Here is a 19,877-nt window from a genome sequence, read left to right as displayed (position 1 = left end):
TCAGTGGGAACTGGGTTTGGATAAGGTTTATACTTTCTGGCCTCTTCATTTTCAGACACATTGCCATGTCTCAAAATGGTACCATAATTTTGACTTCTTTTTTTTTTTTATAACTTTCATCACATTTAACCCCTTGCTTGCATTAGGATGTGAGACTTACATCCCTTTTGTTGCACTGTTGTTCACCTACTGGATGTGACTCTTACATCCAGTTTTCATCAGCAATTCATGGTTCATAGTTAAAGGGAAACAACCTACTTTGTTTCTCCCTATCTTAAGAATGTTTGAATATTGTATACGTCCCTTGGACTTGTATGGTCATATGACTCACAGGCAGTGGGAAATTCCCAAGTCAGTTGCAGACACTATTGGTCAAAAACGAGTCATGTGTTACAGACTGTACAAGTTCAAGGGATGTTAATGATCTTCAGGCATTCTAGATGACAGGGAGAGACAAAAGTAGGTCATTTCCCTTTAACCATGAATTGCTGATAAACATAGGACATGAGAGATATGTCCTAAAGGTGAAAACTCTGCAACAAAAGGGACATAAGTCTTACATCCCAAGGCAGCCAATGGGTTAAAATTGTTTGTTTTGCTTGTGTATCATTGGTCTATATACAAATTTTGGGTCATCATCGGTGCTTCAGAGGTTTGTAATATGATTTATAAAGCACTGATATCAACCTCTACCTTTTGAAAAGCCAGAAGTTTCCATATACATGTCATTTACTTATTTACATTGGTTTGTAGCTTTCAGGTATAGAGATATTTGGTTGATTACTTTTTCCAACAGGACAGTTACAAAGACTATGACTTTGAGAACCGACTGAGCGTCCGAGTCAACAATGCGCTGAAGCAGCTGAAGCGGAGCTCAACTGCAGTGTGAATTGACTGAACAGCCCTGCCCACTGTGCATGTTACATGTGCACCTGACTTTGTTTTGTTTCCATGACGTCTTAATATGTTAGCATAAATCCAAGAATGTGTTTGTCTTTGACTTCCGCTTAGAAATATACTGGTGCCAGATGTAGGTGTTTTGTTCTTAAAATGACGTACATATGGGCAAGAATGTGTCCAGTTTCACCATTGTTCCTGTCCGTTGAAATACATTGTGTATGTTGTTGTGAAGGTCATGTGGTGGATGCTGTAAATGTAGATGGATGAATGAACTGAAGTTGTATAAGAAATAAAGGTTTGAAAGGAGATGTGTATATACAATTAATGAAATTATTAATGAACTGTTTGAAAGTGTAAATGTTTTACAAAAATCTAAAGTGCATGAAAAGTATGCATTAAGGGGGCACTTAAGGTGAAAATTTGGTGAAAAATCATGAAAAAATGTGTTTGGGGATTATGGCAGTTTTGTCCAGTGTAAAGCCTCTGTAAACACTTTCTGATAGTCTTTTACATCGTTTCAACCTCTAAATATGGTTATTTGTTTATTTTATAAGGTAGGTGTCACAGAAAAATTGTAAGAACTTTCAATCAAATCACAAAAATCGCCGACTTCAGCCCATAGATACGGACATTTTGGTTTCATTGATTGTGGCATGTAACCACTCGTTTTCAAGCTCATGACCTCCTCTCTCTCGATGACCTAATTTCCGTAGCTCACACACAGCATGCAAGCCCCCAGTTGTGCAGAAAGCATGTCACCAGCTGGCAAAATGCGTACTGCTGGTTGGATCTTCGAGTCACGTGATCGCATCTGCTACTCTGATTGGCTTTGAGCCTTGGCGACCCACACTTCCGCCTTACGCTACTGAGATCGGTTCAACAATAGTTTTCACTATCATTTCGAAAATAAAAGTCGTTTTGAGTGACTAAACATGCCAAAACATGTCGGGAAGAAGTACAGGACAATTCACAAGTTCGGAAAACGTCGCAAGAGAAGAAGCAGTGTAGTTCAAAGCAGTGAAGTGGGCCAAGAACAGTCAGCTGGTGAGGCTACGACTTCGAGTGATAAGCCTACTCATGTATCTCAATCTGTCGATCTGTGCCATCAACATTGAGAGCTGTCCAGTCCAGTGCTAGTGTGGCCTCGGAACGGAAACTCATTTTTCAAACCTCGGGATAGTTCTAGTGATGATGACAGTGACACAGCTGAGACAAGCCAGCCGATGGAAGATGAAGAGGTTGACACGCCCACTTCCGATGAACTGAACCTGATCATCAATCTTGGCTGTTTGCAGTCAATCATCACTGCTAGTGGCATTCTTTGCCCGGAATGCAACAAACCGGTGAGTGATTTTTCCCCACAGTTGATCAGAAAGCTGTAATCTGTGTGGGAGGAAGGAGTAATTGTGGTGTGTGTGTGTGTGTGTGTGTGTGTGTGTGTGTGTGTGAGGGGTTGGGTGGGGGAGTGAGGAGTAACTGTGTATCACTGTAGGCCTGTGTGTGTGTTTGAGTGTGTGTGTGTGTGGTGGGTTGTTATGGAAGTGGGGGTGGTGGTGGTTAGGGAGTAACTGTAAGTGTTGGAAGAAGCACAGGAAAGTTTCAGTGTATGTATGTGAGTCCATGATCCTTTGGATAATGCAAAAGTGTAGAGATGTGTGGTGGTGTATGTGTGAAGATGATTACACAGAGAACAGAGGAACAAAAACTGATTGTGAGTACATAAGTATTTTTTCTCCAGTGTATTCCGTTTGCAGCTCAAAACTTTTGTTTTTCAGGTTGAATAGAATGCAGAACTGGGGACTTGATTCAATCTTTTTAAAAAAAAAATTATTGGAGTTTATTTTTTTATTAGTTTCTTTGGGATTGTTTCTCAGTCATTATTGTGTTTTTCAGCAGCTGGCTGTGCTTGGGTGATTTTTTTTTATTTCTTTTATATTTTTTCAGTGGCTGGCTGTACTTGGGGACATTTTTTTAATTTCTTTACTTTTTTAATTCATAAAAACAACTTTTTCAATCATCATCATCATTGTGTTTTTCAGCAGCTGGCTGTGCGTGAAGGAGGGAAGGACTTGGAGACCCCCAGCTGCTTAGAAGATGCTTAGCTGGCAAAACACAGAACTCTGAGAGTTTTCACTCTCTGATGTGGTCTGTGTGTCCCAAGGAAAGAAGGGCCAACCTCCGAACAGTGGACACTGCCCTCGCCATGACGGTCCAAAAATTCAGCAAAGGATCTTCAGCCTTCTTGAATGTCCTTGTTGAATTGGAGCTACTTACCAGCACCACTGAACAGTATTGTGAGGAGGAAGACATCAGCAGGGTTAAAAGTGCTACCAGAAAGAGTTCCAGAGCCCAGAAAGACAGAAGAAAAACAATTGATGAAATTTGGTGTAGGGAACGGCAGGAACGGGAGGGACATGTGTACGGTGCTGGGGAATTCTAAAGGTTTCCTGACACTTTCTGTGACATTTACAGATTTATGTGAATGTTGAGAATGCTGCATGCTATGTAATTTCATGTAATAGTGTATGGGAATCCTCAGATATCCTTGAAAAAGAAAGTAAAATCTTTGAAACCGTTTTTCTCAAATCTTTGTTTTTGTTCATGTTACAATCTTTGCCCCCTCGTATCTTTGGATACAGAAAAGCTATTGACATAAAATTTGGCACACTGATGTAAAATTGCCTGCTGAGTGCATATAATGTATCAAAATCAGTGTATCTATGACACTTTTTATCATATCATCATAATTCTGTCAAAGACGTTACTAAAAAAAATAGTTTATTCTAGCATGCCAGCTGTGTCCCAGAAGGTGTTTGTTCAGTTTATTTCATGAGTTATATGCACAGAATGGTCTAAGAATAAATCAGTAAATTAAGAGTAGAACCTCAAATATGTACAGTTCTTTCTCAGGCAGGGAGCCAAATTCGTCAGAGTTTTTTAGAAAAATAATTAATGAAATATTACATAAAAATGTTTTTAATGAAGGTATACCTGTAAAATTTTGTGCATGGAATGGTATTATTATATACTTGAAGTGTGCCAAATTTTAGGACTATAGCTGCTATAGAAGCTGAGAAACAAAATTGTCCCCAAAACTACCTTAATGTGACATGCATTGAAAGGGCTTGTACATAGTGAAACATAGTTTTGAAAAAATAGTTGAAACACAAGGATAGACACTTATCAGTGTACTTGCTTTCGGCCTTGGGTTCTTTGTTCTAACTCAATATCTTTCTTGAGCTGGATACATTGATGTGTTGTGGGTGTGAACCAATGTTGCACTTTGAGTACACTTACCTGATAACTCAGTAAATATGTCAGTGTCGGGAGAAATAAAACTTATGTCCTGTGAGTGGACTGTCACAAAAGTTGAGAAATCAAATCAGGTTCATCTTCTCTTTACTCACTGAGAGTCTGAACTTGTTATGGTTAAAATCAAATTTCAATACTTTGGAAGCATTTTTTCGTAGAATAATCTGCATGCTGGCATTGAAAAGTGTGACTTCTGTGGCATTACCTGGCAAAGCAGATGAAGCAAGGACACATGCTGTCAGAATGTGTCACTGACAAGTTATCAGCAATGAACCAATACTTGGTTCATGGCTGGTTGGTTTATTCTTCTCTATCATAGAAACCAGATTCTCTCTGGATCACTGGTGTAAATATAAGTTAACAAAAGTATGTGAAAGATAAATTATAAGAACCTTTGCTTGCATAGAGACATATTGATATCAGTTTTGTCCCTTGCTTGAAAATTAATTTGAGTGGTCCCTTTGCCTCCCATTATGCATTATAAGTCTTTTTTTGCTGTATAGGAATGTTTCATGTCAGCTGACTGCCAAAAGCAAGCAGTAAGCCTGACGAGGTCTTCACAGAATTACCTGTCACCTGCTGATTAGAGAAGCTTTTGGCTTACAGAGCACATACCCTAAGGTGTTCTACAGCTCAGGGTTCATGTCGTTAAGCCTTTCACTACCGACACATTTTGCAGTGCTGTAATGCTGAGAAAATGTCCAGAAAAATGGAAAAATGCTTTTAATCTCAGTTCAGGTTCATCTCCCAAACCAATTAAGATAATAGAAAATAAAAGAGGCGGGGCTTTCAAGACTCACTTGTGATTCACACTTTATCCAGTCTCAGCATCATTGGAAGGCTCTTTCTCTCTTCTTTTTACTTTTTCTTTTTTTTCTTTCCTTTTGTCCATATTGGTTTTGTTTTTTGTTGTTGTTTTTTCATTCCATCATCACTTTTTTCCTTTCTGTTGTCTTTTCTTTCAATCTTTCTTTTTTCATATTTTTTTTCTCATCGTTTTAATCTGTCTTCTTCCCATTTGCATGTTTGAACATTTACAAGACCATGCAACATATATTACACATACATGATGGTTTTACACACAATTATACTGACTGAAAGAGAAGCACAGTACACTCTCACTCTCTCTCTCTCTCTCTCTCTCTCTCTCTCTCTCACTCCTATCCCTCTCCACAGGCACTATACCAAAGTACAATATGTATGTGCACACTGGAGACTTGCCCTCAGAATTTCTTGTGGATCTGGCTCAGTGTTCTGGTATCTTAATATTTTTTTTATCATAGGTTATATAGACTAAGCTCTGATTCAAAGATAAGGTTCAGATTTTTGCACTTGCTGTATTTAAATTTGGAGATGGACAGTTTTGCTATCAACAGTACACACTTTATCCAGTTATAAAAAAAAAGAAGTGAAAATGTGTTTTGTAGTTGCTAACATAAAGCTTTGGGGGAAAACAAGAAGAAAAAAAATGTTAGCAGGTTTGAACCAAGCACATTTGGTTCGAGAATAAGTAGACTTTCTTACAGCGCTAAAGCGCTCCTGCCAATGACATTCAAAATTTTATATGCATTATAGATCCACTTCATGCGGCGCTGTTTGTGCTGCTTCCAACCTCAACACACGTGTTCCTGCTAACATTTTTTACTTCCCATGACATTGTCCCCTCTGATGACAATATTCCAAACTGTAATGTATCCCCTGTGCCAGTGATAGCCTCTGCTCCGCTTCCTACTCCAGCCACACCTGTCTCAACTCCCGGACCTTTTTCTTCCTTCCCATTGTCCTCCACTGCTCAGTCACCATCTTCTTCTTCCACTGTCTGTCTGCCTGACTCACCTGCTTCACCATTAGATTCCTCTCTCCTTACCTCTGATCTCTTTCATGCCTGTCTGTTCAATGCTCAATATGTCTGCCCTGATCAAAAGACGGACTATATTTCTGATTTTATTTTTGAAAAAAACTTTGATATCATATTTCTTACTGAAACCTGGTTAGTCACAAGGTCACGAACCCAAACTTAAACAACTGACCCCCATGGATACAAAACTATGTCACTTCCTCGATTGTCTCGTGGAGGTGGCATCGCCACCGTCTACAGAGATATCTTGGAGTCTTCTTTCTCCTTCTCCCATAACCACGCCTTTCCACATGATACCTTTGAAATGCTAGAAGTCACTCTCAGTGTTCCCGGTCACTCAATCATCATCTGTTGTCTCTATCGTCGTCCTCCTAGTCATAAAAATAACCTAACATCTCTGTTTCACGATGAGTTCCGAACACTACTTGATTACTACAACCTTCGTTCTGGCAAACTTATTATCCTCGGAGATTTCAATTTTCATTTCGATAACCAGACTTCCACTGATGTCAAACGCCTATGTCTATCTCTGTCCACTCATTCTCTCTCTCAGTTCGTTACAGAACCAACACACAGATCTGGCCATACGTTGGACTGGCTCATCGCACGTGACTCTGATGCCATGGTTGTGTCAGTGACTGTAACTGACAAACTTTCTTCCGACCATTTTGCTGTTATATTTTTGCTTAATATATTCTTGCTTAATATTTCAAAACCTACCAGAACCAAAAAATCTGTTACTCGTCGCAACTTGAAATCCATCAACATTAACACTTTTTCTTCTCAAGCTGCTGAATGCCTTTCTAAAATTTCTTCCCGTACCGACGTATCCACACATTACAAACACTGTCCTCTCTCAACTGCTGGATGAACATGCACCCCCCACTACCCGCATGTTCCCTGACAGACTCTCCGCCCCATGGTACACACAAGACATTCGACTTGCAAAACGCAAACGTCGCCAACTGGAAAGACGATGGTGATCAACAAAGCTGCAAGTCCACAATCAAATATTCCGAAAAGAAATAAATAAAGTCAAACATATGATCTCATCAGCAAAGACAAACTTCTTTTCTTCTCAAGTTCTCGATGCCACATCCACCAAATCTCTTTACTCTGTCATGTCAAATCATCTTGGAACTGCAAAAAAGACTCCTCTTCCTTCTGCCTACACTTTATCTGAACTCCCCAATGTCTTCTCCTCTTTCTTTTTCGACAAAGTTCAAAATATTCGTACCATCTTAGACCAAATGTCTTTCCAACCTGCTCATTCTGATCCTCAATTCAGCGGCACTCCTCTCCATTCTTTTAATCCATTGACTGAAAAAGAAGCTCATAAAATCCTGAAAGAAATGACAATAAAATCCTGTGAGCTCGATCCTATTCCAGCCTTGGTCTTTTCCCAGTGTGTCTCACATCTTCTCCCCACAATCACCAATATTGTCAAGCAGCTCAACAACCACCTTTGTTTCAACAATCTCATCCACCCATTTCAGTCTGCCTATCGCGCTGACCACAGCACCAAAACCACTCTCCTCCACATTCTGAACAATCTGCTGATAGTGTCCGACTCTTCTCACTCTTCTCGACTTGTCAGCCGCCTTTGACACGATAGACCATTCAATCCTTCTTTCCCGTCTTCATTTTACATTTGGTATCAACGGCACTGTTCTAAACTGGTTCAAATCTTACCTCACTGATCGATTCCAGTCTGTCATTGTTGATCATTTCCAATCTGAACCCGTTAAAATCGAACATGGAGTCCCACAGGGATCTGTTTCAGGCCCAGTGCTCTTCACACTGTACACTGCTCCTCTCACTGAAATTATCAACTGCCATAATATCAGTCATCATTCTTATGCTGATGACATTCAACTCCAGAAGAGTGATACCCCGGAAAAATTGTTGTCGCTCTTGCAAGAAACATCCAACTGCTTCCTGGACATTCAAAACTGGATGACTTGAAATAAGTTGCAGTTGAACGCGGACAAAACTGAAGCAATGATCATAGGAACTAAACAAAAACTGTCTTCCATCACAATTGACACAATCAAACTTGGCAGTACATCCATCCCTCTTTCCACGTCAGTCAGGAACCTCAGTGTTGTCTTTGACAATACACTGTCCATGCAAAAATTTATCAGTCAGACATGTCAGTCCTGCTACTGTCAACTGTGGCGCATCAGTGCCGTCTGGAAATATCTGTCCACTGACGCAACATCTAGACTTGTCGTTTCTCTCATTCTCTCTCGCCTTGACTACTGTAACTCTCTATTATCTGGTTTGCCTGCTTCATCCATTCAGTCCCTTCAGCACATACAAAACTCTGCTGCCTGACTCGTCCTCAGAAAGAAAAGATCTGAGCACATCACTCCTCTTTTGCAACATCTCCACTGGCTCCCTGTCTCACAACGAATAAAGTACAAGATCAGCACTCTATGTTATAAATGTATTCACAAAACTGCCCCTTCCTATCTCTGTGGCTGCCTTCACCTCTACACTCCATCTCGCTCACTACGATCGGCTTCGGATCCACTCTGTTTATACATACCCAGATTCAAACACTTGACTGTTGGCCACCGTTCTTTCTCTGTCTCTGGACCTTGCGATTGGAATGAACTTCCTCTTTCACTTCGTCAAGTCTCCACTCTCAGCTTTTTCAAGTCTGGCCTTAAAACCCACCTCTTCCCAAAATAGCCCCCCCCCCCCCCTTTGCCTGCCCTTCCTGTCTTTAGTTTCTACAGTTTTAGAGTTATGCATGCATGTGAATGACTGGTGCGAAAGCGCTTTGGTTTGTCTCTGCACAAGATTCAGTGCTATATAAATACCATTATTATTATTATTATTATTATAAATCAGTTATGGTATTTGAGTTGATAATGCCATTTAAATATGATTATTTTTACTTATATGTTGATTATTTAAGAAATTCTTTAAAGTCTGTGGTAAAAGAGACAGTCAGGCACACCACAACATGTAGCCTTTTCTCCATATCTGTGTGTTTGACAGACTGACAGAAACTACAATACAGTCCATTCAATTTTTGCATGTTCATTCTAGTTAATTCAATATCCACTTTGAAATATTCATGTACTGTAAACATGCCATTGGTGTCATTTGTGTCACTGTATGTGTTCAGTTCAGAATTTGTTATTTCTTTTCTTTTAATTGCGAACAAGAAAAACATGGTCATTGTCAGGAAGTCTTCAAACAAAACCATAAATTGTGATTTTTAAAATTTGGATTCTCTTTGAAATAAACTGTTGATGATGCGGAAATACAGTTTAATCTGGAAAACTTAAACCTGTTATTGGTATGAATGTGAAGATTTTTTCCCTACTATGTTTAATGGCAGACAAAGTGTTTCCAGAGAAAATGGCAGTGTTAAAGTTTACCACACACACACACACACACACACACACACACACGAACACCACCATACTGCATTCCTACTATCAACACTCTCACATAATAATCTTTATATTTTGTACACACAACTCTCTCTCTCTCTCTCTCTCTCTCTCTCTCTCTCTCTGGGCTAATATTAAAACTAAAATAACATTTAACTTTAGGAAGAAAGAAAGAAAATACATGGACACATGCACATACATTTTTACCATAATGTACTCCAGTCAATCTGTTCCCAATACACACACACAGAGAAAGAGGCACAACACAGAAAGAGGTGGGGCGGTAGCAGGTCACAGTGCACCTCCCCCTGTAACACATCCAAGCAGGCTTCACCATGAAGATGAAGGGAGTGGGTTCTTCTTGTCTGGCAGATGACTTTTCTGCCATGCTGTGCGAAACAGAGAGAGGTAATAGATGTACACTACGTCAGCACAGCATGGCTACCATGTATTTTGTGACACACACTGAGCATCAGTAGCACAGTCAAGTGGTTAATGTATTAAATGAACACCAGGACAAGTGTTTCTTCCACTTTTGTTTGTTTTTTGGTTTAGGAAAACAAAGAAATAAGGGCCTGTGTTCATGCTATTTCAGAATTTGCATATCTGACATCAACCAGCAATTTGTTAAGTCTTTGGATTTTTAAAGAATGTGTGCATGTGTATGTGTGTGTATTAGATAAACAGACACCATTACACTTACAGTGTACACACAGAGCATCTACCATATCTATATATATGGCAGATTGTATTGGCTTGGGTCATAGTTTCTGCTTTTAAAAGGTGCAAGTGTAGAAAACATTCCATACTGAATGAACTGGTAAAATGTATATTTTATTATCACCATTGTTTTAGTGGATTTTGTGTTGAATTTTATGTTATGAATGAGCTGATTTCATGCATGTGCACATTTACAGGCACCCAGAAACACACACCAATGCTCACACTCTCAAGCCCATATATGATATATTAAAACAATGGAATGGCCACATGGATGCTGCATCTTCTTAACTGCTGGTTATGCACGCAATCCATGTGTGATCATTATGTCACATGATGATGACCTTGTATAAAACAATTACTATATTAACCCTTAGCCTACTTAGGAATTAGGCCTACTTAGGAATTAGGCAAATCACTTAATCCTATTTGCAGGGGAATTTTCACCAAAAAAAAGCCCAACAAATCAGGTAGGTGAAGAAAAAAATTGTATTATCTCTTTTATTGACATAGATGTATATATTTTCTGAAAGGAAAATGAATTGACAATCTAGAAAAAAAAAAAAATGTTTTGCTTTTATTTGATAAATATCTGACCCACAAGAATTGTTCAAAAATAAACATTTTTGAAGCATAGGTGTTCCCAGCTCTTGAATCAGCAAGGTGTAGCAGTTTGAGCACATAAGAAAGTTGAACAGAACATAGATTAACAAAAATAACGAAACAACCTACCTTATTCTCGTTTCATATGTGTATGAATTGCCTTTCTTGAAACAACTGGGCAGTTCATTTGAAATGATGAACATTATAGTCACACATTCATGTTGGGAGAGAACCCTCCAGTGCTGACTGCAGCATCAAACTGTTCTGCTATCTTGGTCAAAACCAGGAACTGGAGGCTAATATTCCTCACCTCCACTTCCAAAGAATCATCAGATTGTAGGTCATCTTTGACTTCTTCAAGCGTTCACTCTTAAGTTTTCATGAGCAGTGGCTAAATACATGTGTCATTGCTTTCAGTTTTGCTACCACTTGGCATGGACCATGTGTCGCCATTCTGTTTGCTCGCATAGATAATGAGCTGTTGATATGTTCAGGTCCTCCAGTGATGGAGTCTCCCGTCGGACCGACGGATGAGTAGGCAGGCAGGCTTATCTGTCGGTGTGTGTCCTCATATGGGAGAAGAGGCCAATTCTGGATGCGCAGCACTTCCCACAGGTGTTGCAAGGGAAGACGCCTACAGATGTTGAGCCCTGCTTCCTTTACTCATGCTTCTCCTTAATAGCCAGTATTCTCTTGTTTTCAAATGTCTTTATGCCACTTGTGCCTGACCAGCACATTTCTTGGTAACGTAGGAGGTTTCCACATTATTATTAGTTAGATGTACTTGGGCAAATCTAAAACTAACAATATAATAATTCCCGAGCAACATATCTTTCGCAAGACTGAGATGCCTTGCCACTGTTAATGAAAGCTCTTGTGGCAGGGGAGCAAATATATATCCGCTGTTCCAGAACAGCTTACTAGGTGATCTTAAGATGGAAATAGTTTTAATGAACAGTTTTTTTCTTCTTTTTTTTTAACGTGTAAACTTTATTGTCATAAAATAGGATCACATTCTTGTGTGCGCTTATCAAAGAATTTATGATGTGAGAATTCTTTTTTATAACAATTTCAGTGCGTATGCTCCCAATATTTCTAGTAGACTGAGATTGTTTCCATACCACAGTTTCAGTTTCAGTTGCTCAAGGAGGCGTCACTGCGCTCGGACAAACCATATACGCTACACCACATCTGCCAAGCAGATGCCTGACCAGCAGCGTAACCCAACGCGCTTAGTCAGGCCTTGAAAAAAAAAAAAAAAAAAAAAAAAAGGGGGGGGGGAATAAATAATAGATAAGCTTACATAAATAAATAAATAAATAAATAAATAAATAATAATTATAATATAGAAAAAGGTAGTAGTAATAATAATAGTAATACTAATAAAATGATAATAAAAAATAAATAAATAAATAAATAAGACAACAATGGTGATAATTAAGCGAATGAATGTAAAATATGACGACACACATTCACACATACACCCACACATGCATAACAGAAATGCACCAAACATGCAGTTTCACAGATATGAAAGTACAGTCAAATACATATAAACGTACATGAGCTCCAACACACACACACACACACACACACATTACCTTGCACCTCCTCCAACCCCCTCCTCCACACACTCATTTCTAGCCTACGTATCGCAGCTTCCACGGCACACACACACACACACACACACACACGCACGCAAACACACACTCACAGAGATGAACACTTACTTGTACAAGCACACACATATACGCCCATATCTCCCACCCCCAACCCCCACACATATATACAAAGATATATATATATATATATATATATATATACACACACACACACACACACACCCGTACACAGATCTCTCCTGACACTTGTGTACACTTACACTCTCGCGCATTCACAAACGCACTCAAAAACACAGACCCACACATCCACACAAACACACACATCCACACACGCACACGCACAGAGGCTGCCAAGAGGGATGGGAAAAGATCTCTGATGCCAAGAACGTGGCGTCTAGTGTGTTGCTCAGTCTATTGTATTTGGAAAGGCCCACAGAGACTCTGTTCCGTTTTGAAGAAATTTGCGCAATGTTGGTTTGGAAATGATGCCGATATTTGTTTGATTTGCAAAGCATCGTGCTCTACCTTTCATGTTAGACTTTCGGCCGCTCCCTCTCTCTGCTTTTATTTCTTTGAGGCGATCGATGGTGTGATGGCCTTGTACCTGTTCTTTTTGGTATTCTTTGACTTTTCTGAGAATTTCCGATTTTCCTAGATGTAGGCCGCTCGTTGGTGTTGCGTTACCAGCAAGTCTGTCAGCTCGCTCATTTCCCTTAACACCTGCATGTCCCGGGCAGTATGACCATGTGAGTTTTTTAATCTGAAAGTTGTGCATTGCCTTATGCCACTCTGGGCTTCCCATTCCGTTTTCAATTTTCTGTATGAGGTTCATTGAGTCGGTTAGAATCATGGCATGTTGGTTTCCGGGCGTATGGATGGACGATAGCCACTGGAGGGCATGTGTCGCAGCTTCAACTTCCATCGTTAGGCTGGAGGTTGTGACTTTGTAGGCAGCATTCTCTTCCCAAATTGTTTTTCCATTTTGTTTCGCAGTGAATCCCCAACCAGACTGGTCTTTGGTGACTGAGCCATCTGTGTATATGATGATGTCCTCTTCTTTACTGTTTTCTTCTATGAGTAGCTTCACTTCCGCATCTGTTTTGCCCTCTGGCCATTCCCGACAATGTCTTCCTAGAGTGGGTGAAATGACTGTGTTGAATAGATGGTTGAGGTTTTTGGGGTTTTTCTCCCATTCTTTTGTTTCTTTCAGGTCTTGTAGTCGGCATACTAGCTGGATTGTGTCTTCTGCTTGTCCCATCCATGATCTTCCTCGTCCTAGACGGCTGCCTTTTGGTTCTTTGACTGCGTCATGCAGTGGGTTTTGAGGGTTTTCTAATGCTTTGAAGTAGGTCTTGACCTGTTCTAACTTGTTTCTGGCCTGTACTGAAGGAAGGTCAAGCAGGTATCGCATGGTTTCTGTGGGCGTGTCTTTTGTTGTTCCAAGGATCAGCCTCATAGCTTCATTTTGTACTCTTTCTAATTTTAGGAGGTTGCTTTGAGACGGTGTTGTAAGCCCAAGTCCGTAGTCGATCACGCTGAGGACGAGTGATTGGTATAGCAGGAAGAGGTGGCGTTGTTCAATTCCTTTGGTTGCCATTGCTTTTAAGACTGAAAGGCCCTTTTTGCATTTGAGAACAGTATTTTCCGTATGTTTTCTGAAGGTCAGCATCCTGTCGAAGTGTATTCCTAGGTAGCGTAGGCATTCAGTTTTCTCAATTTGAATTCCATCGAATGACACAGAAGGTGGTGATTTGCTCGCGGTTTTGTTGTTAAGGGTGCACAGCAACGTTTGGGCTTTCGCTGGATTGATGGAAGATCCTGTGTCTTTGCACCATTGAGCAATATTGTTTAGTTGTTTCTGGACGGCTTCAGTTCTTTCCTGAGCATCTTTCGAAGTTTTGAAGACCAGGCCATCATCCGCAAGGGTAAGCACCCGAGCAATTCCATTGTTGTTTAAGTCTGCAAGGCCCTTCGTGTAGACATTGTAGAGGACAGGAGAGAGCGGAGACCCTTGTGGCAGTCCCATGGATAGTTTAGAAGGTGCAGACATCCAATCTCCGAGGCGTAGGACGACAGTTCTTTCCTGAAGCGCTGCTGCTATCCATCTTGTCAGTGTCAAACTTACTCCATAACTTAGTAGCAGCTCCATGAGGTGCGCAAACTGGACTTTATTGTAGGCATCTTCAAGGTCAATTGCTACTGCTAGTGTTTCTTCTTTTCTTTGGAATCCTTCATACACCTCATATGCAAAAGCAGCTGCATTTTCCCATGTGGACTTGCCTGTTCTGTAACCACCTTGATTTGAAGGGAGAATGTGCCTGTGTTCAAGATCCCTTGCAAGTTTCCTGGCTATCATGCGTTCCATGAGCTTTCCAGCAATGTTTTGCATGGTTAGGATCCGGTAGCCGCTTACCTGATGATGGTCCTTTCCTGGTTTTGGTATGGGTTTTAAGAAGCTGTGTGTCCAGTCCTCCGGCACTTGTCCATTGTGGAAACTGTTTTGATATAGACTGAAAAGTTTGCTTCTGTCTTCTTCCGATAGCTCCTTGATGTCTGAGTAACGAACTTTGTCTGGGCCAGGAGCCGATTCTTTCTTGCATTTAGCTATTGCCTCGTTTAGATCATCCATTGTCAAGTCATCATCAGGTCCAGTCTGCATAAGGGTTTGGTTTAACTCCTCAATATATTTCTTTTTCTCATCTAAGTTTCTTTGATCACTCTGTTGTATGAAACGTTTGAGCAAAGCAGATCCTTTTTCTTCATTTGTCTTAAGCTTGGTTCCGTCAGTGTCTAACATCTCTGGGGTTGTTGTTGTGCACGTTTTCCCTTCCATGCGACGATAAAATTGCCAGAACTCTGTCAATGTTGTGTCATAACTGAGTGTCTCGCAAAACTGTTTCCACCTGTCATTTTTGGCCTCTTGAGCAATGACTTCAAACTGTTTGGTTTTTTCTTTCATTTTTGTTTCAATATCTTTGTCCGGAGATGGTTTTGTTCTTTCTTTTTGCCAAAGTTTGACAGCCGCATGTTTTTCTATCCAGGCTCTCTCTGTGTCGGTATTCCACCATGGGGGCTGAATAGTTTGCATCCTGTTCAGTGCCGTTCTTTTGTTTCTTCTGCGTCTTAATTTTTCGATGACAGTTGCCTCTTTGGTTTCATACTGAAATGGATCACGCAGTTTCATACAGGGTTTATCTGACAGTTTCTGTAGACTGAAAGCTACCGGGAGGTGGTCGCTGCCTTGGTATGGAAGCGTCTCTGCATTCATTTCTGCTCTGAATTTTGGAGATGTTAGAGCGATGTCGATCACACTGTCACTGTCCCCTTGTCTTGTTCCAAGGCGAGTTGGGGATGTGGTTGTTAATGGGCTAAGAAGAATTTCCCCTATCATTCCTTCAAGTGCAAGTCCTTGTGGGTTGGTGTTCCGCTGGTCCCATAACTTCGATCTTGCATTAAGGTCTCCACAGATAATGACCGAGTCTCCAAGTTCGTTCTCTATTTCCTCTAAAAAGGCCCAATCCTCTTTTGTTATGCAGGTTCCTGGGTGAACATAGGCATTGATGAGCACGATGCTTTTGTGAACTCCGTCAGGTTTTTCAAGACGCACCCCCACTAATTCACATGAGTTGCTACACCATTTCTCTAGATTTATGGTGGAAACTTTGTTTTTTAGGTTTTTGTTCAGTATGATTGCTACCCCTCTTCCTTCATTCCTTTGAAGGACTGTGAAATTCTCAAAATGTATTGGTCTGTCTGCACTTGTCCTGGTCTCTTGGATATATACCATGGATCCATACCACAGATCAGCAGTAAAGGAACTGATGTGTAGGAAATGTCTTGACAAGTGTGAACTGTTATGAGATAAGTCTTCATTATCAAAATTAGCTGTCCTTCTTGAACTCTTGCTGAGAATGTGTGCAAGTGAACTTGAATTATCATTGCACAAGTACTCAAAGTGTAAATGTGCAGTACTAATGATAAAAGATTCAATGAATAATAGCAATATATGAACTGGCTGTATGATTGAGTTTATGTTTCACTATATTATATGAAATGAATATTTGAGTGATAGGATCAAAATTGTATACCCATAGCAACATCATCATCATTGTCCTCCTCCTCCTTCATCGTCATCAATATAATCAAAAAAGTCCCAAAGTCTGTGACCTTTCATGCCCTGCTGTCATGGTTACCTCTGTTTTGATACCCTTCCACTTCAAGCTTTGGGTGAGTCCTTTCAATGTCTTCAGTGTCAGCAGATTTTGAGGGGGCTGTTGTTGGAGGGATGTGATGGTGGTCTCCACTCTGGGGGTGGAGGGGGGGGTGGAGACACTCATTCAGTCTGGCTCCGCAACAAAGCCATTATTGTCATCAGTAGGGGGCTTAGTAGGTGGTATATGTTAAATAAGAACAGGCACCAGTGAACACCACCAAAGTGAGTCAGCAGCAGTGCATGATCTCTGGTGTGTGGCCTCCTGGCGATCTTACATTGATGGTTCCCTGTGGACTGCTCGATTAAAGAGGCTATGCCAGTCTTGAATAAAAGCTAATTTGTGTTTGCACATTTCTTTTGTCTTTGCTGCTGTGTGCACATGTCAAATGATCGGTATAAGGACAGGCCTGGCGCTTCCGTTTTTGAGGAAGTGTCTGGGTTTGTCCCAGTGTACCTTTTATTTACCTGTGTGCTAGCTGAATTGGTAGCGCAAGCATCACTGACTTGAAGTTGTGTACGTTGTGTAATGGAGAGAGTTACCACTCTTTAATATTTGTTAATATATATATATATATATATATACTTCTTTTTTTTAAAATATATACAATACCAGATGTCTTTCTAGATATTGATATTTTCAGAAAAATATATTACATGGCAGTTATTGATAAAAGTAGACCATATGTTGCCTTTGCCGATAAATAGAAAGTACACCTGCCAGTATCTCAGCATTGTGATCTCTGACACGGGGTTTCAGAAACATGAAGTGGGGAACAATCAGAATAAGTCATGTCTGAAAGACTCTTGAAGAAAAAGTGTGTAATGGAGGCTTACCTGCGTTTCATTTTTTAGTTTTATTAAAATGTCAGTTGAATGGTCAATAGATCTACTTGTATTTTTGTCATTGTCTCATTATTGATTTATTTATTACAGCATTTCTTTTAATCTTTTGATAGAGATTTTGTTACATCATTTTTCCTTTATCGCTTGGATTTCAAAATTATTTGTGTGTTAGTTTATCATATCCAATTGAATAGTTAGTGTGTGTTTCATTGTCATTGTTTATTTCCTCTTTTAGAATGTCCATATCTACTTTTTTTCCTGTCTCTATTGTGGTTGGTGATGCCACAGTTCAGTTTTCTAAATCTGCAAGGATCCTTGGAGTCATTCTTGGCTCAGACCTCAGTATGTATGTTCAGGTAGTAAATCTGATACGCTTAGTAAATTGTGAACATTGTTGCATTAACTCTATCCCACAGTACCTTCTGTTGAAATTACTATGATTCAACTACTGTAATTCTCTTCTCACAGGCTGTCCACATAATCTCCTTCAGCGAATTCAAAAACTTCAAAACAATGCTGTCCATCTGACTCTCAGAGTCCCACGTACTGATCACATTTCTCCCCACCTCTGCACTCTTCATTCGCTCCCCATTGAAGTGAGAACTAAATATAATGTTGTGTGTCTCTGCTATTCTGCTTTCCACTCTGCAGGACCTACATATCATTCTGACCTTATCAATGTTTACATTCCCTCAAGAAATCTCCGCTCTTCTCTGACAGTTCTACTCATTGTATTGTTGCTGTAATATTGATTTTTGTTCAACTGATTTTTCTGTTACTTTTTTCTCCAATAGTTATGATTACTTTATTATATTGTATTGCATACTCTGTAACAGCAGTTATGTTTGGCCTGTTTTTGATGCAGAGAGTGTGTCTGAAAAAAACTGATGCCATTTTTTTTTTCAGTTGGAATGTATATCCCCCATAGAAATAGATTTTCTACGAACTTTTGGCAGGGACAGTTCTTTATTGCTGTTTCTTTTACATGCTCAGAAACCATGAGGCACAGAGTACTTAACGTTTCACTCTAAAAACCAGCATATGGTCCACCACTCAAGGTCTGGTGGATTGGGGAGAACGATCAGATAGGTACCATTGATGTGAGATCTTGTCACTATATGGATGTACTGTCCTCTGGGTTGCCATTTAATCTTCATGTTCTGTCTTTAGTGACCAGAAAAGTAAGTTGATGTTGCAGTTATCAGTTGCCCAGGTTTTGTCTTATTCAATTCTTGTTTGCTTGAAGAGGCTATTTTGCAACATTTTTTTCTTGTCTTTTTCATCTGTGAAATAAATTTTGTTAATTGTTAGGAATTTGTGTAGGGTGCTAGATTTGTTAGTGCCACTGTGATTTACATTGCTGAAATGTGTTGACGAATTCCATATCATATGTGATGTGAATCATGTTTTTCTATGACTGATATTACACAGATATTGTCTGTCAGTGTCTCGTTATTGTGTAAATGAATCTGGTCAGTGACTTTCACACTGCATAAATTATGCTTATCAGAGACAGTCATGTTGTGTAATGAATGTTTGTCAGTGAATTTTATGCGGTGTAAATCGTGTTTGACATGAGTTTTTCAGTCATAATATATTGTGCGTAAATCATGTTTGTCAGGTTGATTGTTATTCTGTTTGTATTTGTAGTGAAGTATGGACAGTGTGTTTGTATTTTTTTGTACAAAGTTTTATATTAAAAGGGGGAAAAAAAAGAGGCGTGTGTGTATGTGGAGGGTGGGTGTGAATTGGCATGTGAGATAAAATGCCCTGACAATGGTGCATGACCTTGGGATCTTATACAAAGAAAGGCATTTGCAGTTATTATGCAACAGGTGTGAAACATTTCTTACTGGTTTGTGCTAGTACTCACAGACATGGCTTGTGCAGGATCAGTGGACTCTCAGGTCTTTTTTTTTTTAAATTTTAAAAACAACTATTCTTCCTTTGGGCAGATCTGCCTTTTAAGGTATAACTGGAACAAATGCAGATTTATTGTCAAAGCATGATCTCCATCAATTACAGTTGAAATGTTGAACTAACACTCTTGGAACTTGTCTTTAAAAGTAGATCCCTTGAGAATGTTTCCTTGGTTTGTAGCACAGGTAAGTCATGTCCTGCAAGCTTTTAGCTTAAACCAAAGAAACAGAAAGAAAAAAGGCTTTGAAACACATATTTTGGCCATATATTCCATCACTGGACCATTGCGGATCAGTATACATACTGCTTCAAGTGTACCTATTCAATTTAGGAGCCACGTTTTGAAAATTCTCATCTAGCAGCCGAGTTATAATAGTGACAAGGTAGTATTAAGAATAACAGCTCTTGAGTTTTGAGAGGTCTGTTGGTGTTTCGTGTGGGTGTCCAGTTTCATGAAGTTAATTGGATAGTTTCTG

General features: G+C 39.8%; 1 protein-coding gene across 1 annotated transcript in view; it reads left to right on the top strand.

The window, feature by feature from the left end:
- The window catches only part of LOC143291185 (tetratricopeptide repeat protein 39C-like), an 88,323-nt gene extending 69,137 nt beyond the window's left edge, over positions 1 to 19,186 (top strand). The window contains 1 exon segment of the mRNA XM_076600910.1: positions 797 to 19,186. Coding sequence (XP_076457025.1) covers positions 797 to 889 — 93 coding nt within the window. The 3' untranslated portion in view covers positions 890 to 19,186.
- The last annotated feature ends 691 nt before the right edge of the window (positions 19,187 to 19,877 follow it).

The sequence above is a fragment of the Babylonia areolata genome, chromosome 16 (genome assembly GCF_041734735.1).
Source record: "Babylonia areolata isolate BAREFJ2019XMU chromosome 16, ASM4173473v1, whole genome shotgun sequence".
Taxonomy (NCBI): Eukaryota; Metazoa; Mollusca; class Gastropoda; order Neogastropoda; family Buccinidae; genus Babylonia; species Babylonia areolata.
This window is presented reverse-complemented; position numbering and strand designations above follow the sequence as displayed.